General features: G+C 40.9%; 1 protein-coding gene and 1 long non-coding RNA gene across 14 annotated transcripts in view; one reads left to right on the forward strand and one right to left on the reverse strand.

The window, feature by feature from the left end:
- Window positions 1-27070, reverse strand: part of adarb2 (adenosine deaminase RNA specific B2 (inactive)) — a 377105-nt gene that overhangs the window by 59147 nt on the left and 290888 nt on the right. For 4 of the 13 annotated variants that reach the window (XM_044339071.1, XM_044339070.1, XM_044339069.1 and 1 more), the window contains 2 exons: window positions 5477-5563; window positions 2965-3917 (listed from right to left, as the gene is read on the reverse strand). In XM_044339071.1, coding sequence (XP_044195006.1) covers window positions 2965-3917; window positions 5477-5563 — 1040 coding nt within the window. The other 9 variants (XM_044339076.1, XM_044339065.1, XM_044339077.1 and 6 more) reach the window with 7 other exon arrangements.
- Window positions 5559-26703, forward strand: LOC122972204. Its single transcript, XR_006399682.1, has 4 exons — window positions 5559-5687; window positions 11442-13621; window positions 15050-15289; window positions 23839-26703. It is a non-coding gene; the product is annotated as an uncharacterized LOC122972204 (long non-coding RNA).

Consider the following 27070-nt stretch of genomic DNA (forward strand, 5'->3'; position numbering starts at 1 on the left):
TGAAATTGCCTCAGGACCATTTTCCGGCTTGTATGATGTTTATCTCTGAAAAACCAGTGATGTAAGAGTTAGTGTTCGAGATTAAATACCTACAGGCATGCAGGGTTTTCTCAAATCTTTACTTTTTTCTTGTAAAATCCTTGATAAACTTAATCTGTCATGCCTCAATTATTCAAAGGAAAGAAAATCTGGTTAAATCTGGAAAATTACTCTTTGGTGGATCTTTTCACAACTCAGAGTTATATGCAACCAGTCACAAGCGTATTATTACAACTTGAGTCTTATTTAGCTTCGGTCATCATTCCTATCACCAATAACACTGTACTCATCAAGTTAATTTCTGAAATAGGAAAGGGGTGACATTAATAAAAAAGAATGTCAGGGCAAAAAACCCGAGCAAATGGCAGAATTAGCATGAAATCACTAAATGGTTTAGCAACTAGCTAGCTAAAAAGCTGAATTCATTGCAACAGTTGTTGAAAATGTGGCCTTATTTGCTGTCATTGATTAAATATAGTCACAGTAACTTTGAGTTAAAGTGTACAGTGTATATGTTAGTGTATAATATCCTGAAAATAAGAATTGTTGTGTTTTTGTTACCTTAGAATGAGACCTTTTTATCTACATAGGGAGTGGGTTCTCTTCCATGGTGCACTGACATGTTTCTACAGTAGCCCAGAACGGACAAACCAAACATTGGCGCTAGAAAGCGCCTTTCACGTTTTTTGCAAGTTTCATGGCCACCGTAGGTTCTCCTACTCACTTAGAAGGGGAGAGGTATTCATTTGGTTGCAATCTGCAAACTCACTGCTAGATGCCACTAAATCTTCCACACTGGTCCTTTAATAATTAAATGAATAATACAATTTAATAATGCCAATATTTATTGCTAATGAGCTGTGTAAATACATTTAGCAAACCAGCTTGCTAGCATGGTAGCACACGGTAAAACTTTCATCAAGTTCAAACTTAGTTGGTTAGTTTGTGACAGTCATTCATAAGGTCCCTGACAAAACCACCAATCTTCATATTTTTAAAGCCTTACATTGAACACCATATCATGATCTTTTCAGCCCTGAGGGAACACAGGCAAAAGGCAGAACTTGATATTAGCTACGCAGATAGAGCCTTAGAGAACCAAATTAGAGAATGAAATAGAAATTATAGGGCCTACCAACTAAATATATACAAAATGTTGAAACTTATATATATGAAATTACTTATTTTTGACAAAAATGTCTGATAGAAGTCATCAAAAGGGTTTATGCTGTAATGTATAGGACCACTAACATCTTCTCAGCAAAGCTTTATCCTGCAACAGGTAAAACCACAGAAGTGGCACACATAATTTGGCATACCACGATGTTGCTTCCATTACCCTCAGGCTACAGCTGGCAACAACCCGCACATTACACATCATATCTGCAGTGTACAGTAGTCAACCACTGCCCATGCAATCAGAGCTTGGCATGGACATTGACTTACATGTGAAAATAGAGAGAGTGTATGTGAGCTTGAGGGCTTTGTCTTGACATTACGCAAAAGTTCAGACATGTAACACATCATACACACAAACACACGCCCGGTCACATGTTTATTCGCACATGTATGCATGCATATTGTTGGGCTTTTGTCCTTTACCACTGAAAATAAAATGACTCTTGAGTATGGCAGACAGCACGGCTGACTTTCAAGAAATTCCACAAGCGAGTGCTTTCTGGAACTAAACGGGTGCGGCAAATCCTCTTAAAATCCTTTTAGACACCGTGGCAGCGGGGAGAAAAAGAAAAAGTTTCTCCCAGGCAAACGTGCAGGTTTGTTGGGTTGATGTCATGCTCTGGGGAAGGACACTCGCCAGTTTATTTCTTCAAGGCTGGAAAAGAATGTTAATATGACACGTACCCTACAGGATGCGCAGACGCACAAATATGGTGGCGTGTGTCAACAGAAGACTTCAAGGAAAATACTTTAGGGAAAGGACGCTTTAGATGTGTGCGGCTTAATTTTGGTGCTTTACACATGCTTTTGTGCTGTATTAGAACAGTAGAGTAAAAGTTTTACTTTTAGTTGCCAATATGTCAGTGACCCGGACAGCTTGGATATAAGGTTTTTCTCTATGCAAACAATAGTAAACAACAAAATAAATCAGTGTGACTATCTACTCAGGGCAGTTTTACTTTAGATGAAATTCTGCAGCTGAAATGAATTTTTAAATGGCTGTCAACAAGTGCCAGCCAATCCAGCCACTGTGTCTTTAGGCTCTCCAATTTCCTCAAGTTTCTCAAAAACTAGTTTCCTCACTCTGATTGCTATTTACATATTTGGGTAAATGAGCATGGGATTGGGCTCGGTGGTTTGTTTGTCGATTTGCTCTTTGCTTTTCTATCTCCTTTGGGCAACAGATTGAATTAATGTTTGTAGTCACTGTGATGCCACACATGAGGAAACAAGAGATTTTGCAAAATTACGAAACTCTCCCAATTACAGCTCTACAAACACATAAGACTCTGAAAAAAAAAACACATTTGGGTTGTGATGCAGATTTCTCTTGTGTCAGAGGCACAAGGACAATAATTAGCTTCATTTACATGCTTTTCTATTTAAATAAACCAAAAAACAGATATTGTTTATCCAAGACCCAGACTTTGCAGAACATACACACAAATGCATCCAGAGACACATGTCGACAGATTTGTGATATGCATTTTCACTGCATGCCCTATTTTTTGACACAAGGTAGATGCCAGCTTGCTTACACAATGCTTTATCACTTTTGCCACCATTTCTCCTTCCATCCCCACTCTTTTAACTCCTATCTCCCTTCCCCCTTAATTACTTGTTGGAAAATGTTTGGCTTTTCGCTGCACGCCTGCTGTTTTGGTCATTACAGGCCCCTGTCAGAAATGGAGTGGCTGCCAAAGAAGCTTAGCTGAAGACAGGCGCTGGGGATGTGTCTGTACTCACCTGGGGTAAATGAGGACAACTCTTCCTGCTGGCTTTGAGACCTGTTCTCCCTTCAGGGGCTGTCCTGATGTTGAAGAGGGCCTGAAGAGCACACTGGGCCGCCTGGGTCTTTGCCAGTTTCTTGCTGCGACCACAGCCCTCGAATATCCGCCCGTCCACCCGCACTGCCATCACAAAGCTACGCAGCCGCCGGCCCTCAGCTTGCTCGGAAAGACAGGCATAGCGCAGGCCCGGACGGAGTTCATTGAGCATTGCCACAGGGCTTTTGGGGGCATCGGGCTCTGGAACAATCCCACCCAGCCTTTGCTGAGCCTGTACCATCAGGTCCAAGGTATGGCGAAGCAACCGTCCATGTCTCAGTAGCTCACTCGATAATAGCTCGCTCTCTGCTGCTGAGTTGCAGAGTGAGAGGCCATCAGAACACGGCGAAGACTCAAATTCCTTGAAGAGAGTGTCAGGAAAGTCAGCCTGGTCCGAGGTGAAGTCGGCCGAAGGGTTTGAGATGTTTCCCATGGCTAGGTGGGCCTGAGGAGCGTTGGGGAACTGGATGAAGGACTTGAGGGCCAGTTCTGCTGCCCTCATTTTAGCTTTCTTTTTTGTGGGGCCTGTGCCCTCGAAGGTCAGCCCATTAACCTCCACAGCGATGGAGAAGACAGGAGCGTGGACTGGGCCTGTCTGAGACACCATGCGGTACTGCAGACCTGGCCGGAGCTCATTCAGTTGTACCAAAGCATTCTTTGGTGCCTCAGACCAGGACAGTTTCTTATAGATGAGACGGAGTTGGCACAGGTGCCCGTTATTGTCTTCCTCCAGTGGCCGTTTCCTCTTCAGACCAGAGCTCCCACTTCTTGTAGAGTCGGAGCAGAAAATGGATTGGCACTCTGCAGATCCTATGGAGCGATCCTCTAAGTTACCAATATTACGGTTTTCCTTCACCTCTGCACTGCTGGTACCTGAAAAAAACAGAAACAATGTCATTCAAATTAGTAAAAAATAAAAAAGAGTGGGAAAAAAAGCAGTTATTACTGGGGCTGTAGTCTTCTGGTTGATTGGTCGAAAGTTGAAAGTTTAGCGAGAAGATAGCGCTGTTTTGTTTTTTTGTGGGGGTAGATAACTCTGGTTCACACTCCAACATGGTAGGTGGCTGTAATGCACCTTTAACGCTGGTTACTACCTGCCATAAAATGGAAAAAAGAAGAAGACGATAGTGCGGCTGCACACCCAGCTGCAGGCTGAGGAGACAGCCACCAGGGTGAGTGAGACAGAGGGAGTAACAGGAGAGCTGCCTGGAGGAAGAAGGGCCTTGCCCGGGCTTGTCAGGCTCTGGGAAAACGTTATCTTCTACTTTCTGCTTAGAAGTGGTTAGTTTACAGCTCACATCAACTTAGTCTCTGGCTTTTGTTTGATATCTAGTGTCGGCAACATTTTTTGCCGACACTAGATATCCAACAAAAGCCTAATGACGTAGTGTGCCAACTACGCTACATTGTTAGCATAGTTAGCATGCATTAGCTCAGAGGACTAACTTGGCTTGTTTACTTATATTGCGTGAATGTCCCTTTTTTCCCCATCGACCAATTGATTAGTTGAAGAGTAGGTACGATTTCAGTCAACCAAGATTTTCTTTGGTTGACTACAGCCCTAGTTATTACTCTGTGACACTCACTTTATCCTGGCTGAACAAAATGAATCAAGGAAAATCTTTCCAGGCAGATTGAGCCACTTGATACACAATGAAATGGTAATGAACAAATCTACAATCATCTCCCTGAGCTGAGCCCACTTCATACCACAGGGCTCGTATTTAAGTGTTTTAAAATACAAATACAAATCCCCTAAAAATGGGGACGTTATCTGCCAAATCATTCTGTAATCTGCCTCCAAATTGGTTCCGAATCCGTGTCGTAAGTGGGAAACATTGGTCCCTGTGGCCAATGCAAAGCATCAATCCTATTTGTAATGGGGGTGGGGATTGCACGAGTAGCAGACACTGCAAGAAAGGATGAGAGAAATGGCTGTAGCCCGCTTTATTTCACACTTCTATCCTCCGTGAGAGCTGAGTCTGAACAGCTGTGATACGCTCTTCAAACCTAGTTATGGGGAAGTGGTGGCGTATTGCATTTCTGATGGGAAATGAACAAAAATAGGGTGCTCAGATCCTGCCACAAGAATGTTAATGGTGAGACGGCAGGCTGGGATCAAGTGCTGACATTCACTGTTGGGCTGAAGCAGATTGTAGTCCTAAATGATAGTGTATGCAGGCACACACTCACCTATCTAATGACTTACTTATCATGAACATTCAATTTTAATATTTAATAACTCACTTTTATAAGATAATACAGATTTTTAACGATTATCACACAAGCTGACACCCGTGCGTAATCAAATAGCCCATTTCTCAAATAATTAATTATAAGGGTGACAGAGAGATCATTTCCATATTACGTTGGCCACTGAGGGAGTTAGTGCAGCATGCTGAAAGAGAGAAAGAAAAGAGGCAGCGGCTTACTTAAACTGTCCTCGTCCTCTGTGCTGCTGGTCCCAGGGCTTATGTACTTGAAGGGAGCGATCAATGCTGACAGCATACTGACTTTCTCTGGAGGAGAGACAAGAGACACGCAGAGTCAACAAGAGGGCAGCGGTAGAGATGTTTTGATAGTTTTATCGATTAAAACCCTGGATCAGCATCGGCCCAACACGGGGACAGAGACAAAGCATAAGTGAGTAGGAGTATGCACACAAGGCTGTTTCTCTGTCGCCCATGCATGGACCACAATACATACATGCCCACACCAGGAAGCAAACTTTTACACACACATTCACACACATCTTTGATGATAAACTTTCTCTCTTATCAGAGCTAACTTGCAGACAGTGGCTCTCTCCTGTTTTCTCCCCGGGGCCTGCTGCTGTCCAGGTGTGCGTGTTGTTTACAGTATGAAGCCCTATTAGGGCTATCGCTTGGTCTGGTGCTCCTCATGTAGCGCTGAGCAGAATTGACAGACCAGTCTGGCTCCTTAATTACACCTCCTCTCTGTTCCTAACATCAGCTAATGATTACTAAAAACGAAAGGTAAGGGAGAGGCAACATGAGGGAGGAAATGGAGGTGGACAGACGTAGGGGGGGGGGGGGGGGTTAATAAAGTAGGAAAAAGCAGGAGGAAGAAATTGAGGTAGGGTGACTTCATGTGAGAGGGTTAGAGGGTGAGCCTGAGGTCAAGACATCCTCACAGCTCCCTGCCTCTCTCCGCCAGGGTCCTGGAGCAGCACTCAGGCCTGCAGCAGTGACGATTTCATAGAGCTAAATGCTGCATAAACAGGGTGCCACATTACAGTGCAATAAACATGTTTTGATAAGAGCGCAAGGTTGTGAATGAGCTCAGCCCCCAGTGCTCTCTCTCTCCTCACAGCTGAACAGCACTAGAGGGGCTCAATGAGTCACTCTGACACACATGGATACACTCTAAACACTGAGGCTGGAGCTGTGCTGGTCCTCGTGGGCCAACATCACAATATGAGCATTTGCATTCTGACCTAATTACGGACTGAAGCCCAACACAAGCAGCAATTTGGCCCTAAATGACTCCCTCAGCCAACAGGGTCATTATCCAGACCATTTTCAAATCAGTCTATATTGTTTTTAAGGCCCCTGAAGCCCTATTTACAGTAAAAAAACAAGGCTGTGTGGTGTGTTTACAAAAGTGTCAAAATTAGGGGTGTTTAAGGGTCTGTTGGCTGGTACAGCATATCTTAGCTCATTCTTCCATTTGTACACATAATGTATCCAGATCCTTTGTAGCGTGAAAGACAAATGTTCACATCAAGCATGAAATTAGAGAGCACAGCGAGGCCAGCAATTAACACACAGGAGCCTAAGCTTTCACACTGGGGCCCTGAAAAGCCTGTAATGTATATTTGATAATCCTGTTTTGCCGAGGGGCTACACCACCCACTCAACAGCTTCTGCCAAGTCAAAGGGCCCACTGGGCAATGAGATACCAGGATCAGCGTAAACAGATGCATACAGTGTGTACAATATGTCATGAGCTTTAAAACCTGAAGCTGCTATAGAATAAGCAAATTTATTCTCCTTAGAGAATAGCCTGCTGTTAACACTCATATTTACAGGTTTAGAAGGGAGTAGTTTGATATTAATTGATTTCCTTTAATGTTTTCTCATGTGAATATAGATATGAGGAAACTATAAGAATCCTGCTCATCCAGGTAATCCCTTACAACAAAACAAGGAGTTATGGTTTTTATATCTGGTTGCCAATTATGACCAGAGACGGTTTATCATTTTGACTACAATGTACCCTGCAGTGTTTTGTTAATTTGTTGTAAGTATAGTTGGCCATAATGCTACCATCTGGCCTTTGAACCTACCAGTAAGCTAACGTAACTCCATTTCTAGTCAGTGCTGATGCACAGTAATGTATTCTCTCGAAAGACCACCAGGAGGCAACAAGACAAGTAGCTTGCATCTCTAGTCCGTACGAAGACACAGCTTGGCTTTCAGCTAAAAGCCAATGACACGATATCATGCTAACGGAGTCACAATGACAATGTACAGAGTACAGCTGAGGGTGTGTGTCATTCGTTTTGCAGGTATTTGATCATAAACCAAAGTATTGGACAAATGCTGGTGGTACTAGATCACCAAAGTTATTACAATTCATCTTGTAGGGGGCATGAATGTCTGTATCAAATTCCATGGCAATCCATCCAATAGTTGTTGAACATTTCACTTAAAAAACACAAATGTCAACCTTATGGCGGTGCTAACGGAAAAGTCAGAGGATCATCAAAGTCAGCAAGATTCATCCTCTGGGTGGGAACCATGAATGTTTGAATAAAATTCCATTGGAAGCCATCCATTACTTAGACCTATTGAGATATTTCAGTCTGGACCAAAATGGTGGACGGACAGACGGATGGACAGTCATTACCATCCCTAAAAAGTAAATGATGAACAGGAAACATATTCTATGCACTATCCTCAATGCTTCCTGATGTGTCGCACACAACACCGGGCTGCATAAAAGCCTGAATAGACCCTTTTATTCTGCAGTCAAAGGATTTTTAGTTAGTTCACAGTCAGAATAGAGCTTTTATGTATAGAGCTCTTCAGGTCTGTTTAATTTCAAAGCAACCCTGAAAAACAATTCTTCTCCCTTTCAATGGAACACAGTTCATTTCAAATGTCTCAGGAAGTAGCTTTTGAGCAGAAAATATCATCATATTTTCAGTAACTCTGACGCTGAATCAACTGCGCAGTGGTAAGCAGAGCAGTTTATAGGTCATCCTCGAAATGCCACCTCTGATCGTTTTTTGATAGGTTTATGAAGTGCAGGCCCAAGCACACATTGGTCTGATTTATGAATGAGCTGTGTATTTATGAATGAGCTGTGTATAACATCAGAGGCAGTTTCTGTTAGTGCTTTACAGTATGTGGTGTGATTGATATTCCCTAAGAGGTACAGCATATTTTCAACCTTGTAAATTAATATACACTGCAGAGAGCTCACACATTTGGATGCTGTATACAATACTAGTGGTTTGTTGTATTACAAAAAAAGTCCAAGACAAATTTGCACTTCTGCAGGCCTAAATGACAGCAATAACATTCTGTAATTTTCGGTGTCACACTGTAAATCTCGTACAGCAATGATATGCTGGCCTAGTAGCAAAATGTACTTAAAGTATACAAATAAAAAGTACTCATTATGCTAAAAATTGCCGCTGTGACTTTATTGTTTTAACTACTTTATGTACAGTTAGATAGTTTAGTCTAGTGGTTTCCATCATAGGGACACAAGAGACGATTAACGGGGCAGGAAAGATGAAAAATATCTATTACTATTTACAACTCATCTGAAATGTGACACAGGGACAAGTACACACTGCTACTTTGGAAGGGGTCACAGGGCAAAAAGATTTGGAGCCACTGATTTAATTTTAACACTGTAGTGTATTTTATAAGCGTATCATGTGTTTTTTGGGTAAAATCTTAAACTGAAAAGTAACTAGTAACTGTAGCTGTTAAATAAATGTAGTGGAGTAGAAGCACAAAGTAACGAAAACTAGAAGTTCAACTGCCTCAAAATTGTACTGTACCCCTTTGGTAAATGTACTTAATTTTACTCTTGCTTTTTTAGAAACACAGTAAGCTGTTAACAGAGCAACTGTAATGCTGTTGAGGAAGTCCATATGGCCGCCAGGCTGTTACACCACCTGAAAACTCTTCAACATAGAAAGCATGTGGCGTGTTATCAGTAAATGCACATTTCTCAGAACTAAATATCTCCTTTGTGTGTGTTACAAGTGGTGATGAGGAAGAGGTTAAGCAGTAATATCCTCCCAGTGACCTTACATGACATCAGAATTTAATTCGGGCAAATAAGGTGAATCTACAGTGAGGATGAAACAGTTTTTAAAGCCTCACTTCAAAGCAGAGAGGATAAATCCTGCCTGGTGCAAAGTTCATTTAATGTGCCTTGCTGATGTGGACGTTGTTACCTCACATGCCCTTCACGGTATCTGTCGTCCGTCCCCTCTCATTCACCGGCGGGCCCAATGAATGAGACAATGCATGCCAATATATAGTCTCAGCTCACTACGTCCATCCCCCGATGCACCATGACACAGACAGAGGAGACAACGCTCATTTGTTTCCACCACACAAATGCAGGGAGGCAGACAAGAGCCAGGTTAGATAGGGAGAGCCTTGGCAGATGGCCATATACTCCTGATAGTGACAACACTGGTGATGGTGTCCATTCACAATGAGCTGGAGAGGAGACTCTCTCTCTTTCTCTCCTTGCACTTCCTGTATCAGTTCTGAGGAGAGGGTAATGAGCCCAATCAGATTTCCCCATGGCTCAGCATAACGAATGGGTCAGATGAGCGACAGGAGACACTATTGAAACAGGCGCTGGGGGAAATCATTGACTCTCTCTCTCTCTCTCTGTCTCTCTATTTACCACGCGCCTTTCTCTCTCCCTTCTGTCTCCCTCTTCTTCTCAATGTCTTCCTGCAAGCCTCAGATTGAAAGCCAGTGAGCCACTAAATGAGAGGCTGCATTGTTTCTCCCCAGCACTTAAGACCTGATTTCTATCACATCTCTAATCTGATCTCTGAGTGAAAAGCTACATAAAAAAGACATGGTGTTAAGTGTCTCCTCCACCTTTTGTGTGCATATTTGTCATAAGATAGAAACATAGAAAACCCATGTGTACTGTAACATTGTCTCACCATGATTTATGACTATTTAGGATATAAGCTGAAGTATAAGGTAACAAATATGTCTGTTTTTCTGTTTCTTTGTTTTCCTGTATGGTAAGTTTGAGAACGCTCTGATTTTTTGTTACAAGTGCCATCACAGTGAGAAGTGAAGGTTGGCCTCCGAAGTCTTAAACCTCTACTTGTAGTTGTTTAGTGATCAAACCACTCAATACTTTGAAAGAGCCAGCCAGATGCATTAATCAACAAGACTTTAGTGGGAGGGCGTCAGGCCACTTACTGGTACAGGACTGTAACTGCATCGTAAAGGTAGAAAGACTAAAACTTGATTTATGGTTGTCCAAAAGTCTTCAAAGCCGTGCTGTAGGTTACACTGTAGCTCTTAAATAATGTAACTACACCTCACGGCTACACTGGCAATGGAGATCCCACAGGGAGACCGCAAGAACTGTGATTGGCTGCTTTTGTTTTCTCCTACAAGTTTCCGACGGCAGCGGAGATTGTTGATAGTGAAGACAAAGTCAAGAAAGTTGAAGAAAGGTAGAAAGTAACACACATGTAGCAAAGCCATCTCCAGTGCAAACCTTCCGCTCACTGCTATCATTGCTCTGTATGAATGAATGAACGTATACACCGCAATTGAACAGCAGTTTATGTTTAGCGGGTATAACGTTTACCATGATCACCATGTTACTTTGGTATGTGAACATGCTAACATTTGCAAATTAGCACTTTTAGTTTTAGCTTTTAATTAGCACAATTAGTACAAAGGACAGTTTAGGCTGATGGGAATGTTGCTAGTTTAGCAGGTGTTGGGTTATAAATCAAAGTGAATTCAAATTTTGACCGGATGGTGCTGGATGAAAAGTCAGGGTATCATGCCACTGGCATCGCTAAAAAAGAACTAGCTTTTATATTTCATCTCCTACATCACTGTAAGTTCATGTCCTAGTCCTCAGGCCAAAGTAAGCTCTAACAACAAAACCATACCACAAATAAAACATCCTTTCAACACAATACTAACACTACTATGGGATCCACCTCAGAAGATTTTCTGAATATTTAAACGTGGCTATAATGTGATAAAGTGTGTGCAGAGTTGTCAGCTTCTCTGATGTTGGGCTTGATACATATTGACTGCTCTGTAAAAACAAACTGTCAGCCTGGGATACCTGTTCACATCGACCACACAGTAATAATTACTAACAGGATATGTTTTTTTTTTCTTTCAGGCTCTGGTATTTCCCACCTGTCATCACAAACATGAGTGTTTCTGTGCTGGAAGGATGTGCCTTAATCACTTTTAGTGTCTATTGGAGAGTAGTGTTCTAGACGAACCAAGCTCAAACAAGCTACATAACTCTAAACTTCATAAATGACAACATTTTGTGTGCAAAAAAGATATGAAAAATAAGGCTAGAGGAAAACAAATAAGTAGAATTAGCCTTTAATGAACTTTTACAGTGCTTTGGTTGGACAGAGGGTGTGAAAAAGAGGAAGGGGAATGCACAGACTGATGGATATTTAGCACCTGATTAGCAGTAGTGAGGACAAAGTAGCCAGGCCATCTGCTTTACATTTTCTCCTTTGGCCATGAATGCCAAGGACAGAGAGTCTTCACGGTAGATACCCAGCCTGCCAGTTGTTTATACACAGCAGCAGAACTACCACCAAAATACTATGTGATTATCATCAGCGACTGGAGTCAGTCAGTTTCAGTGTGATTGAAGTAGTGAAAGTCTTCCCAATATTAATTTGGTTGGAAAGCGCTGTGTGGTTTTTGTAATGCCTTTTTGAGCAGATGTTATGTTGTTTACACAGTAGATTTGTTGTGATATACAGTGCACACTATATTATGCACTATATTGGACTGTAAATACACACCATTCCCAACATACAGTATGTATGCTGTGACATGTGGTTTTCATGTTGATTGCCTTTAGCCACATTTTTCACTCTCGGTTTATTTACCGTAATTTCTTGTTCTCATCGAGGGACTGAGACTGGCAGGTATTACTTTTCATTTAATCATGTTAAAAGCTGTATGTGTGACACTCTTTGGGACTGAGAAAGATTAAACTTCAATGATTTTTTTTTCCAATCGCACACTTTTCTGATTTGATTTGTTTAGAAATAATATCTTATTTAACTTTCTAAAGTAATAATTACCACAGACAATAAGATGCAAAAATTATCATGAAGGAAGGAACAAACCTCAAATAAATAAATAAATAAATGAATGGAAAGAAAAAAATACCAGCTAATGCCCCTCTCTTTACACTAAACTCTGACACACAATAATGTATAATATTCACCTGAATTCACCTGAACCTTGGCAACTTTAAAGCAATAGTTCAAAATTTTGGGAAATACATTTATTAACTTTCTTGCTAATAGTTAGATGAGAGGTTAGCTTAGCTTGGCAAAAAGAAAGGTATAACAGCTAGCATGGCTCTGTCCCAAGTTAGCTGTTAAATAAACAAGATATAATGTGTCAATATGTAAGCGTTAGCGCTGCTTGTAGGTGGGTTTTGTTAACTTTGAACTGAGTCAAGTTAACTGTTTTGCCCCCTGTTGACAGTCTTTGTTTTAAGCTAAACTAAAGGGCTGTTGGCTGTAGGCTTATATTTAATGGAGAGAGAGATAAGAGCGATATCCATCTTCTCGTTTTTTAAATACTCTTTATTACAGCAACAGTAGAAACATGCCAGGAAAACAAGGGGAGAGAGAGAAGGAGAATGACATACAACAAAGTTCAGCAATCAAACCACGGACCTTGTGATTAAGTCAAGTGGGAAATGATCAAATCAAGGTGGAAAGAGTGGAGTTTGTATCAAAAAATAACGCTAGCCTACACAAATGGATAAAGGTCCCAAAAAGCGAAAAAGGTGAGAGAGAAAAAGAAAAAACAATCTTGTGGCTGATGCTACGAAATGTTTTAAGTTTAGATTTTACAGATGTTTTTACAGATTTATTCAAAATATACACTGCCACGCAAAATCCTGTTAGCATTAGCATGCATAGCTGCAGTGATAACATTAACAGTCCACCACCAAATGAAGAGGAGGAGGAAAAAGTCTGGACAGATGAGCAGGCTGATTCCAGTGGAGAGCAGGGGCAAGAGGAGGAGACCGCTGCCAAGGACGAGTGAAACTTGTTAGCTAACGTTAGCTCATGTAGTGACAGTGTTCACGACGGAGCTCTGGACCTGACCCTCTGCATTACGCACATGGCATGCAAGCACAACTTCTTTACTTTAAAATTCATCAAGAGTAGATTATGGAGCACTACATGTTGAAGTACATGCTTATGGCTACAGAAAAATACATTCTTATGGCTTTGGACACTGATGGAATAATCAACAGGATGGCATAGAGGAGCGCACTGATGAGATGTCTTCTCACTGCCTAAGGTTAGATGTGATGTTTTATTCGCTGCTTAAGGCCGCTATGCTGTTGTTTTTTTTTAAAATTATGTCAGTTGATTAGTCACTTTGGGTCTGCTCCAATAGGGTGCAGGCATGCTGCTTGTCACAGCCTGACAATAGCAGTGAATGAACATTTAAATGAAATGAAATCCTGTCTGTTAATCCTGATATTTGAATTGTATTAGATCAGCTGCAAACACAATGTTGGATAATTGACTATGAATAGCTCTCACATTTCCAGATCATCATAGGAAAGTTTTTGTCCAGTGTGAAAATAACGTTTTGGCTATTTTGTTTAATGATGACAGCACTGCATTTTGTCATAGACTACATTCATGACATATGATTGTGTCATATTTGTTTTATTTGTGAAGTTATGGATTGTAGGATAAGTGCACCGAGAGCTGGGTTGCCCATATCAATCATCAAATGAATAAAAGTTACTCTTGGGGTGCCGACTTTTCCTCTAGGCTATTTCTTAGCTATTTATTTATGTATTACATTATTTTATGAAACCCTGTAAGTACACTTGTTGTTAGGGTATCAACTTGTTATTTATTGCTTAGCCTATATGTTATAAATAGCCTGATATTACTTTATGCAACTCTTAAGTGCATGTGTTTGGGAAAAATGGGGCCAGTCCAGACGAAAATTGCCAGGGCTGAATTTGGTTCCTGGTTACAGCACCAGCTTTGTGAGGCTTGTGCTTTAGAGAAATAATTACAAAATATAAATAACGTTGGAACCAGGTTTTGGTGCCAGTTAAGCCAAAACATTTTTTTTGTAAATTGGTTAATCTCACACTTGTTGTGTTGCCAAGGAGAGACAAAACTTGGCAAAAGCAGCACTATCTTTAAATGATCTGATAGAATAAAAGTGAAATTCTACCTGAGTGCACTGTACTTCACCATGTATACATGTATATACTGTGTTGAAACACATCAATATTGTACAGTATATGTGCAGTTTCTTGATTGAAAAACTTTAATTCATTTGATTTCTCTGTGTGCTGAACTGTTCTGTTTGCTACAATAGGTTAAATATGTAAATCTTTTTCATCTTTTTGTTTCTACTCACATGTTCTTTCAGTTTGCCATGTATTGCTTGCTGTATTCTATTACTATTTATTGCTACAAATATTACAGCAGTTCCCTGCTGCCCTGCGCTATATAATACAATGAAAGATCAGATTTAGCAGAGCCGTTTTGAATTCATAGGCAGTGCTGGAAGCGGAGGCTACTTTCCTCAGAGTGAAACTGAGGTGGCCACAGAATACAACAACGTATTCCAAGTTGGGATATCAGGAGAAGAACTCCAGTGGACAGTGAATTGCTTAATCATATTGTGGCACAGGGGAAAGTCTGATGCCACTTTCTCTCTCACTTTTTTTTCTTTGCTTTTCCATTTTGACAGATGGACACAGAGTACACTCTTATGCACCTGAGAGGCGACTTGCCACGGTTGAGTGTCATTGAGGAACCTGCTCAGAGTGTGTGACGGCAGTGGATTGTCAGAGACCCACCAGACGGTGCGATGGTACAGCAGGGCTTATGATCACACCAAGGCTCTGACTTGTCGACCATACCGCCGCCTAACACCGTTCACATCTCCTCAAGCACTCACCTCTAAGAGCCGCACTTGCTTTCAATGCAGGTATAAGATTTGAAAAAAACGTCATGATAAAAGCTTTTTAATGTCCTTTCTCATGCCTGTACTGTTCAAAAGTATGATTTTTGAAGTAGCAAAAATGTAATTTTTTCACTGCTTGCTTTATTTTTTTTTGTATCTCCCACCTTAAACAGAAAATATGTTGACTTTGGACAATGTTGTGTCCAACTGCAAAAGCTTTTAGTGCTAAAATAGCACCATCTGAACAATGGTACTTTAGAGTGCTGAAAAAGCCTTTATGAAAAGAGTGAAGGCGAAGAAACACGCAAGCAACATGTCATCCTAAAAATGAACTTAGCCCCAGTTGAAATGTCAGTGTGGCCCGGAGGTAGAATAGGAATAGAAATAAGCAAAATGAATCCCATATGCTGGTGCCAATCTTCCCGGAATACGTTTTGGCAATTAAGAGCAAACAAGCATGACTTTTTTTTTAAAGTTCTACACAGATCACGATCGCTACCTGATAAGTGGCGGATTTAATGCGCACTCGCTTCCCTCCTTAACAGAATATTAATGCAGGCTGTCATCCATGAGAATGACTCATTTACAAGCATGCAGAGGAAGCTGAGGACTCAAACCTGGATGAGGTTTGTCGCCTCGCTCGTTTGATAACAAGCACTCAAGTGTATTTACAAGGCAGAGCAGGCAAGATAAGTCTGCGGCGTAATGACACTAAGCAGGTCAGGAATGTCTGTGCCTCTCAGTGTGTTGTCTCCTACTGTTATCCTGCTTTCTGTCAGCCAACTGTACTTCCTCGTGCAGCCTGACGCCGCACAGCGATGTTGAGTTGCTCATTGCCGATCTTGGCAGTAAGTGCACAACCACGCTGACACGGCAGTCAGATGGTGATGTGACCCTGCATGTGGTCTCCAATTTCAGAGTGTGTGGGAGTCAATATGTAGGTGTGAGGTTAGGTACAAATTGGCCTGTTCCTGTCATAGCCCTACAGTCACCAGCTCAAGCCTGGACGGCGGTTAGCGCTGGAAAGCAACAAGGAGGAGACGTAAGGTGTGAGGGAGAAAAATAGCTGAGAGGAGTGTGACTTAAGAAACACAATTTCTGTGTTTGGAGGACTGCAAGAAATTTGTATTTCCCCATTTTTCAGCGTTTCCACCTCACCTATTCACCTCACATCCTGTTTACCTATCTCTCCCTTTATCCAGTCATTCTTTTACCTACATCCTGTCCTTTTCTGCTAAATGGCCTTCCTCTCCTCTCATCAAATAAACCTGCAAGCTTCTGTGTGATCTTCCCCAGCAGTGTTTTATGCCTCACATTATGACACATATAATCAGGCTGGCTGTTTGCACTACTTTGTTCAGCACAAATTGCTGCACCGATGGTCTTGGCAAAGCACAGATGGGACGTGGACAGTTTTTCATCGGCTGTTCCATACCACAGAGCCCAACACATCTGGTATGCAGCGAGAAGCATCTTTGCACTAATTTGTTTGTCACTATATATTGAAGGGACTATCTGTCATCCTGCCATGCTTTGGTTGCGGCATGATGTTTGAAGAACATGGCTAGTCATAAGTTTCAGGCAGCCCGGCTGGCTGCCGCTTGGGAGTCACTCGTACAAGCCATCTGACTGCTGGAAATAAGGGCAGAAGGGAGGGAAGAAATGGGATGTAAAAGAGGGATGGAAAATACAAAGGAGTGCGGGGGGGACTGTAAATTTCACTTTAAAGCAACTCCTTAACCCTCAATATCCAAGGAGAGGTGAAGAGCTAACCCACTTTCACTTTCGAGTCTCCACACAAGCACACATGAATTAAAAAATAAGAATATTTAAAAGGCTTCATTAGAAGTGTGAAGTGTGTGTATGACCACAGGCAGCCGAACTTGAGTGATAATTTCACAAGCCACAACATTTCACACTCTGACATGGATGATTGTGGGAATATCCGAGTCCCCACTTCAGATTTCTCTGCCTGTTTTTTCCAAGTCTTCCATACAATGAAAGAGTGGGAAAAAAAGAAAGAAAGAAGAACGTGATGAATGCAATCTGACAGCTCATAATATCCCCTTTCCCCCCCTATGCTCTACATTTAGAATGATTCTAAGTCAATTAAAAAACTGTTTGATGTTGATATATCCAGACTTGGAAATTAAGCCTCAGTCTGGTAGTTTGTTAGTTTGCGTCACTGGTCTTCATGTCCATATTTATGCCAGCAGTCTCCTACAAGCTTTATAGCTTTTCTGGGAGTATTTGAAAGGAGAATTGTTAACCGAGCTTTGGATAAACGCACTAAGATGCACACGTTTCGTGATGTATTTTTATCCAAAATACAATAAAAACAGAATGGAAAGGGGGACTGGAAAAGTGGGGCTTTGAGTGAAATGTAAATTCGGTGCTTGCACAGAAATGTATTTTTCAGGGGGGAAAAAAAGACTTATCTGACGACAAGCACTTTCCTTGGCTACTTAAGAATGACATTAATGTTGCAGGGGAAGATGTTTCTGTGGTAATACTGACTGCAAAGGGACTTGGAAAATTCCAGAGCACTCAATAGCTTAGAAATATCAGTTTTACATTTACTTAAATTGAAAAGGTAAAAGCTTCTGCATCTTGCTTGGGGATTGTGTTAGCCCAATCTAGTTCTAAGTAACTTAAAAAATATTTTCAAATTTGCCCAAATTCACGTAGAGAAAGCTGAAAACTACATGAGTAGGTAGAGCAGGGAATGTGATTTCCTGTAATTCAATGGGCTGGTTTTGTGAAGTCTGAAATAGAGGGTTTTTATGAATCAGCACAACCAGGAGAGACAGTATCAATCAATCAGTCGATCAACCAATCACGTTTTTCATATGTAATCATATAAGGTACAATGACAGTGAAATGTAATCACAGACCCTTAAATGTATGCATTAAAAAGAGTTTAATAGAATAGGAATAGTGATAAATATATGTGTATGATTTTGGGGGAAGTGGTGGGCAGTCTTAGGCAGTGACCTCAATGAGGATCCTAGTGGCCTGAGGGTAGAAGCCTCTCAGTGCTGGCCTGGTGTATCCGGTACCGTCTTCCCGACCACAGCAGGGAGAACAGGCCGTTATCTGGGTCGTTGCGATCATTAATGATTCTCCTCGCCTTATTCTTGCAGCGCCTAGTGTAAATATCCTTCAGGCAGGGTAGAGCATCACCTGTTGTATGTTTAGCTGAACGGCTGAGGGAGGTGACAGCTATGGTGTTAAACACTGAGTCAATGAACAGTGATCTCACTTAGTTCCCTTTCTTGTCCAGGTGAGATAGGGTGGTGTGGAGGGTGTGTGCTATGGTGTCTTCTGTTGATCAGTTGGGACGGTAGGCAAACTGTAGTGGGTCCAGTGTGCTGGGTAGTGAGGAGCAGATGTAATCCTTGACCAGCCATTCAAAATACTTCATCACTACAGAGGTGAGTGCCACTGGGCAGCAGTCATTCAGGCAGGCTGGTGTTGTTTTGTTGGGCACAGGAATCATGGTGGACTTGTAATTTGTCGTAGTTCTTAGGTCTTAGGCGTTGCCACATGATTCTGGGGTTGCCTTCCTGGAACTGAAGTTCCACTTTCTTCCTATAGTCCCTTTTTACCTCCTTTACTGCTCTTCTTACATTGTAGGCTGCTGCTTCATAATTCTACATGTTTCCAGACTGCAGCCCTAAGTTGTAGGCTGCAGTGAGTGGCTTTATGGCATCCTGGATGGTTCTGGTAATCCATGGTTTCTGGTTGTGGAATGATTTAACTGTACATTTGGGTATAGTTGCTTCTGTTGTTTCAAAAATTAAATCCACCACAGACTCAGTGAATCCATTGATGTCATCAGTGATGTTGACGGTCGTGTCCTGGAACCTGCTCCACACTACGTCATGCAGTGCACAGTGATGTTGATAGGTACCATTTCCCTATGCTGATGAGTGACTTGTAGTCATATGTATCATTGTCAAATATTATTTACAAAAACTACAACGATTATTGTAAAAAATAAATGTAAAGAGCATGAATTTGCATAAATTCTGCAGAGCTAACAGAGAGGCGACTGGATAGGTCTGCACCCTCTACAATGTAAGTATGTTCTCTGACCAGAGAGGAAACTTACATTCATTCATAGCATTCTAAAATCAAAATTCAAACATTAAGGAAAAAATATGAGTACTAATTCTCTCATGCAGCTGCATAGACCAACACCTTGGTCACTTTTCAGACTCACTGAGCAATTGTTCATTTAGAGGCCCCACAGAGAAACCTGTGTCCTCCTCATACTTACTTGCACCACATGACTTGCGTGTTGCATTCAAGATCACATCACTGTGCAGCTGGTTTAATGCACTGCTGGTTTAAAAAAAAAAATCAGAACCTTTACATGGAACGAATGTACAGTCGAGCAGAAATGAACGAAAGAGAGAGAAAGAGAGGATATATTTAGTTCTCAAACTGTCACCAATTTCTGAGAGGTGTGCTGAATAATGGAGCGGGAGAATGTGGGCATGCAGACACAGTAAAAGGTTTTTGCTGTATTTTTTTGATTTCGTGCCACTGAAATCTAAGTGTATGTTGTGTCATCATGAAACAGTAGCTTCAGTGCTCTCTGTCCCCATGGGCTGAGCCCAGTATCTTCACTATCACCTTGTTTGTAAAGCTTTAATTCTCTCTGACAGATTAGTGATGATATCCCATTAACATGAAAAAAGGTCATTGTTCCACCTCAGTGGAAGGTCTTGGGTTCACTTTCTGTGTGACAAGCTGAGGTACCAAATAAGTATAAGAATTCAAGACACTTGAAAGCTACCTGTTCAGTCACTAAGTTGTGCCAAATAACTGCATCAAATTATATTACAGCAGCTGATATCAGGATCAAAATATCTGTCACGCAGTTAAGTCTAGAGCTCAAGGTGATGTCATCAAATTGCTTGCTTTGTCCAACCAACAGCCAAAACAAAGATATTCAGTTTACTATCATATAAGAACAACGATATAACAAAGAAAAGTAGACATATTTGGCAGGAGCCGGCAAATGATTGGTGTTTTATGCTTGAAAAAATGACTTAAATGGGGATGTACTGGTTGCCAAGGAGTTCAAGACCATTTAACTAAAAACTCCCCGGTTCTCCCCAGTTCTTTTCCCCTTGTTTCCTGTCATCACAACACTGTCTCTATCACATAAATGTCAAAATATCAAATAAAAGCAAAGATTTAAAAAGCAAAGCAAAAAACAGCCACACTAGCGGCTCTAAAAGGGCTATACTGTAGGTACAGCAGTGCCTTTAGCTAATTAGTAATGTCAGAATTCCGACATACTTAAAATTACATTTTGACCAGCAATGCTAAATGTTGCAATTCATCTAGAGGGAACATGAGTGAGTATAGCACTTTTCATCCTCTGGGGAACATAGATGGGTGACCGGTACAGGTCTGAATGTTTGACTCCTACAGTGAGGGGATCTGGTGGCTCTGTTATGCTGTGAGGGGCATCTTGCTGGCCACTTGTCCCCTTAGAGGGAAGGGTCACTGCAAATCAATACAAAGTTATTCTGAGTCATCACCTTAATCCTGTGATTAAACATTTCTATCCTGATGGGAGTGGTCTCTTCCAGGATGAAAATGCCCCAAATCACAGGGCACGAGGGGTATGAATTGATGTGAATCATATGTTATGGCCTTCACAATCAACAGATCTCAACCCAGCTTAACACCTATGGGAGATTTTGGACCAACATGTTAGACAACGCTCTCCGACACCATCATCGAAACACCAAATGAGCAAATATCTTTTGGAAGAAAGGTGTACATCCCTCCAGAGACTTGTAGAATCAATGCCAAGGTGCACTGAAGCATGTGGTAGCCGAACACCTTACTAAGACACTTTATGTTGTTTGTCCTTTAATTTGTCACTCGTCTGTATATGTTTATACAAAATTTTATGGCAATGAATCCAATAGTTGTGGAGGTATGTTAGTGTAGACCAAAGTGTTGGACCAATAGACCGACAAACTGTCTGACAGACCAAATGCCCTTCATAGAGCCATGCTGCTAGCGTGGTTAAAAACCATGTAAATCAGTATCATGAACAGATGGAGTGAAGGGTAAACACAACAAAATTCAGCTGCATAAAGAGTTTATCATCCTTTCAGGCTGACATACAGATTGAGGACTGAAATTCACAGTGTTATAGTAGATAGCATCAAACTGAAGTAAGCTATAGACAGAAGATTCCTCAGCAGCAATCACACCTTTCACACATTTCAACTAAAGATGAAAAAGAGCTAATGAAGCCAAACATAGAGAGGCAAACGTCACATGAAAGTTAAACTGACTATTATTCTGAGGGGGCATCATAGAGGAGGCAAGTCTTATCCAAACTACTCGAAATCGCTTTCATTCACACAAGCCTCCCACCCCCCTAACACCTTCTGTGAGCCTCGAATCCAGAAGCCAGCACTACCTTCCCACCTCAGCAGTGGCTGAATGAATGATGAGTAATCGTGTAGGAGAGTGAGGTCATTATCGAGATGTGGAAGTTTGAATCAGCACACCGGAGGCTTCATTTGTGCCGCATTCACGACTCCTTTTGACTTTGAAGTGCACGGCACACCTGACTCGTAGTGGGGAGACTGGTATTTCTGCTCATTTCCGCTTTGTGTTTTTGAAGCTAAAGCAGGCTGATCTATTTTGAGACGGGCCTCTGCAATACTTCCCAAAATGCTGGATGGAAGCAATGTGGGAAGCTGCAGTATAATGTAATGTTTGTGTGTGTAGAGTTCTCTTTCCTGCAAACTTTCTTATTGCTGGCATGAGAAAGAAAGAGTAAAAAGGGGAGAAATGTGTTTTTTGTGTCTGTATGCACTGAGAGTGTGAGTGTGTGTGTGTGTGTGTGTGTGTGTTAGTGAGATGAAGAGAGTAACTTTCAATATTTCACTAAGCCAAAACAAGATTTTTCAAGATGATATTTTAATCATATGTTTGATGATAACCACTATTACCTTCCTACATTATATGTATGTATGTGTGTATGTATATATATATATATATATATATATATATATGTGTAGATGTAGATATAGATATAGATATAGATATATATATAGGCTTTATACACATACATGCATGCATGCATTCTGCATGGTGGCCATATTGAAGGTCCACAGCATTATGCTGTAATCTAAAAATCTAACCATAGTTGCGGGTCAGTTAATGCTGACAATCACAGCTTCACTAAAAGTTATAGTAGTTCAGCATCTACTAGCATTAACACTCTCTGCTTTCCAATACTAGCCTGCTATATTAAAAATATACTAATTAAAATTTTCATATAAACAATAGATCAAATTACTATGGAAAGGAGTTGCTCCTCTCAGCACTATGGATTGTTTTAGCTTCTTTCAGCTCATTACCAGCAAAGTTAGTCACTAGCAAGATGCTAAAGAGCTAGATATTTCCCTCAGGAGTCAATGGAGACAAAAACAGACCTGAAACAAGTGTTAAATATATTCACCAGGTGGTCAGAAACACGACTCCCATTGAACGTTGCTTTGTGTTTGCTTAATGTGTAAATAATTTTGCAATATAAACTTTGCAAGGTGATAATATGTAAATGTTGTGTTTACAAGTTGTTGTGGGGGGAAAAAAACCCTAGTTTAATAATGACAAATTTAATAGATAATGTCTCCAGTAATGGTGCCTCAACATCCACTCGTTTTGTAGTGCTTGTTAACATTCATTGCTTTTCCAAAGTAGATTGCTATATAATGGAAGCTACAACTGGAGTGTTTTTGAGTATAAACTACACCATGAAGTGTGTTTTTTAATATACTGTAATTAGGGTTATGGATAGGTTAAGTTCAGATGAGTCCGAATTTGGAAACCAGTCAGCCTTTTGACTTTTGCTTCATATGTTCTTCAATTGACCTCCACCCACACTTATATCAGCATCATCTATCAACACCAGGCAAGGTTGCTAGGAGACATGTGATGCAACTCTAAAGCCTCTAAAAATATCACAATATTATTATTTTCACCAGAGGTGTTTTTGTGTGTGAGAAAACGTCAAACTCACTCGGAAGAAGCTGTGTCTTCCCTGATACGTCTAGTCTGAATCATTCTATGGTTTTATTTTCTTTCATCTCAAGTGGATGGCTGCTATTTCTAGGGTGATACCACACACTTAGTCATTTCAAGGTTGTGCTTGTTTGTGAGCTACAAGAAAGGGAGTGTTGTGATAACCCTCCCTTGAGTAACCAGGTTAAAACAGATTTTAAAAAGGTAAAACTTCCCAAAATAAAAATAGAGCAAAATCTCACAGGGAATGTGTAAGTCTATTCCACAGAGTAAATAATGGGATCAGAGATGTTATCCACTGTCTGTGTAGGCAAAGCATTTTGCTTCTGGTGCATGACCCAAAACAGACAAGTCCATGAAATGGAACACCAGCTTAGTATTGCTCTAGTAGACTCTGATGGGTGGAAACAAATGGAGTTTGGCACTGCTACCCAACATAGCTGTGTATGATACAGTGTGTCCTAAATGCTCTCTGACAGTAATACAAGCCTTTGTCTGTTTAGATCCATACGGTGTTTAGGATCGGAGGGAGAAGAGCGCTCCATCATAGCCTGTACTGTAAGTGCTTTGAGGCATTTTGCTTTGTTTAATGCACATGATCCTGCTTTTCAAATTTTATCTTTGGTTCTTAGCATTTGTGTTTTGTTAGCATGTCTGGCTAACTAGATTACAATCTACAGTAATAACTGAGACTTACTTCCAAGGCCTTAAGGGGCACATCATTAACTGACTACATCACTTTGTGGAGTTACGGGTTATGTAAAAAAAAATTGCTGGGAAGATTCAGCATTAGCCATGCCATTTGGCCTTTTAGCACTATACTGTATAATGCACAAGATACTCGTTTTAAAACGAGTCATCTGGAAAAGTCAGCCAGTTACTGCGTTTTCAACCAACTCATGGAGCTAACGTTAGCTTAATTAGCAAGCTACAACTTGCAACCAGCAACAGTCATTTCAACTAGCAAGAAATGCCTGCTAGAAATGTCTACCTCTGTCTAAAACTAAGGACCCAGTGTTTCAGAAATTACTAAGAATTTTGGTGTCATATGCCATATCATTGTGAACTGCATATGAGCCATGCAAGGACAATCAGAAATTTGACAGGCCTTGCAACAGTAACTATGGGTAATGTGGCTTTGTGAACGGTCAATTCCCAGAATTTATTTGACATACACTGTGGCCAGCATTGTAGTCTTTTGACATTTGTTTTTCTGTAGGTTGTGTTCATTTCTGTCCTGTTCAGCCATAATGGCTATCACTGTTCATGCTAGAACCTCAGTTTTGTTTATTTCCCCCCAAAATGCTGTTGAAACTTGTAGAAAAATTTAATTTATCATCTCAGAGAGTGTTTGTACCAGTAAGGACCCATGTAGAAGACACATAGCAGGAGTTTTAATTAGCTCTATGAACCTGCTGTAAAATGAATCACTGTTGTGTTAAATACGTTTTAGAAATGAAGAAGGTTATAGATAAATACAATTTTATTAATGAGAAAAGTCAACATCAACTGACCAGTGTCCATGTGGTCACTGCCTTTGCCCAGTGTTATTGCCTCTTCCTGTCTATCTGTGCCTTTGCCTCCCTCTGTCTGCCTCCACCCCGGGTGCCTGCGTCTGTAAGCCTCTCTACCTGGCTGCCTGTCGCCCTGCCTGTCAGACCGACTATCTACCTATCAATCTGTGAGTATGTCCGCCTGCGTGTGGCGATAAGGAGCCGTGGGTGTCTGTAGCCCTGACACCAGCTGATTTATGCCGGCCTCTTTCCCTTTAGGGGGCCGATTTGTGAGAAAATCCCCAACGACTCATGCTGACTTTGTGTGCGCGAGTGTGTATCTGTTTGTCAGGCTGTTTGCATGTGCGTGTGTGTGCTGTGCCAGGATCGTCTGTCAAAACAAAGATGACAGGGAGCTGTAACTCTTTTATTGCCATATTTCAGCTTCTGTACATCACTCAAACCTGATTTAATATTTGAATTCCCTTTTTTTAAACAACATGAAAAGTATTCATTTACAGAAGCATGTCTGAGTCTCTCCCACAAACCAGATGGGTGAAATCAATATGCAATAAAAGATAAATGAGTAAAACACAACGTATTGCTAACTCAACTTAAAAGTTGATGACTTCCACTACTAAAAGAAGGCTGCTATTTGATTTAAGTTAAAAATGTATGTGTTTTTTTTTGTATTAAATCAATTTAAATGATTCTGGCCAAGCTGTGCTCATTTGCTACAAATCAAGAAAGCTTTCATTGTTAATCCCCAACATTCTACACACAAATAAACCTGAACATACATGTCAACGTTCCCATTTCGCTTGTGAGCTGGAGGTCAAAGCCAAGCTAATGTCATATCCTTAAACAGTAACTCAACACTAAATCCACTTTTTTGAGTTAGTAAAATATGTGTATTGTCACTTTATTACATGGTCAATTGATCCTGGTCCTGGTTAATTTTCTTTTTGTAGAGAAAATCCAGTAATTCTGTCTTCTTGAGCCCCAAGAATCTATGATGTTCCCTGGTTCAATTCACCCTCAAACTACAAAGCAATGTCACACTTACCCATGAGAATAGTAGCTGTAGATATGGTTTGTCTGGGGCATATTTACCGCTTCTCGACCACTCATTCACATCCCCTATTCTGTCAATCTCCGTTGCCTCTGCTGCATCTGCTGATGCCTCACTAAGATAAACTAGCAGTTCAAATGGCTCTGAACCACCACTTTGAAGATTTGGGGAGGTTGAAGTAAAATGCATACAGTTAATAGCCGATGTAGATGTTAAGACATGAGTTACATGTGTAACTGCGGTTCTATGAAATCTGGATGACCACCAGATGTAATCTAGACATTAAAACAGCTGAAGACAGAAAAATAGAGGGATACTGGAGTGTTGGTGTTCAGGGTAACGTTTGTGTTTGACATTACATTTTTTGAATTTCTGAAGGGGGGCGTGTTCAAGCCAAAACAGGGTGTTAAGTTGGTCTTTGAGCAATTTATCTTGTTGTAACCTAGTCAGTTTGCCATTGAATACAAATGTGTTTTAAAGACATCACATCAACCCTCACTCTTACTTAAATACCAGTAAGGAGACCAGTAAGTTCTTGGTATTTCTGTCTTGCTTTTCCACTGTGTTTTACAAACACTACAGTATGTTTCAGTTATAGGTCACTGATAAATGCTTTTGATTCAAGGACAAATTTCATCATTTTTATGTGCTGTTTTGTAGGTGAGCACAGTTCAGTTCAGGTGTGGTACAGACAACAATAAAAGAAGTGGCACTGATGTTGATTTTCTTTCACATTTCATGTGATGACTTTTAACTGTCAGTATCATTAAAATAATGGAAGGGCCCCGCCCTGACCAGCTCTCCAGAGCTCTCCAATTACTGGTGCAGCTCTTTCTCTCTGCTCCATACTGTCTTAAAGCCATCCCGTTGCTTGATCTGCTCCTGTATCCAAAGATGGAGAGGTGACAGTGAGGAATCTGGTGGAGAGCAGATTGTAGGATGCAGCACAACTGCACAGTTTTACTAAGAGAAAGAGAAAATGAAAAATATAGCAATGTAGCGTTCAGTCACGCTGCCTTGCTACTTAGTGGAAAAAACAGCTCACTGCTGGATACATTACATCATTTTGATAATACCTGTGCAACCCAAATGTTACTGGGGAATGTAATTAAACTAATCACATACTCCCCAACACTGTGCAAACAATCTTCAGTTCACACAGACAAATGC

The sequence above is a fragment of the Thunnus albacares genome, chromosome 21, assembly GCF_914725855.1.
Source record: "Thunnus albacares chromosome 21, fThuAlb1.1, whole genome shotgun sequence".
Classification (NCBI taxonomy): Eukaryota; Metazoa; Chordata; class Actinopteri; order Scombriformes; family Scombridae; genus Thunnus; species Thunnus albacares.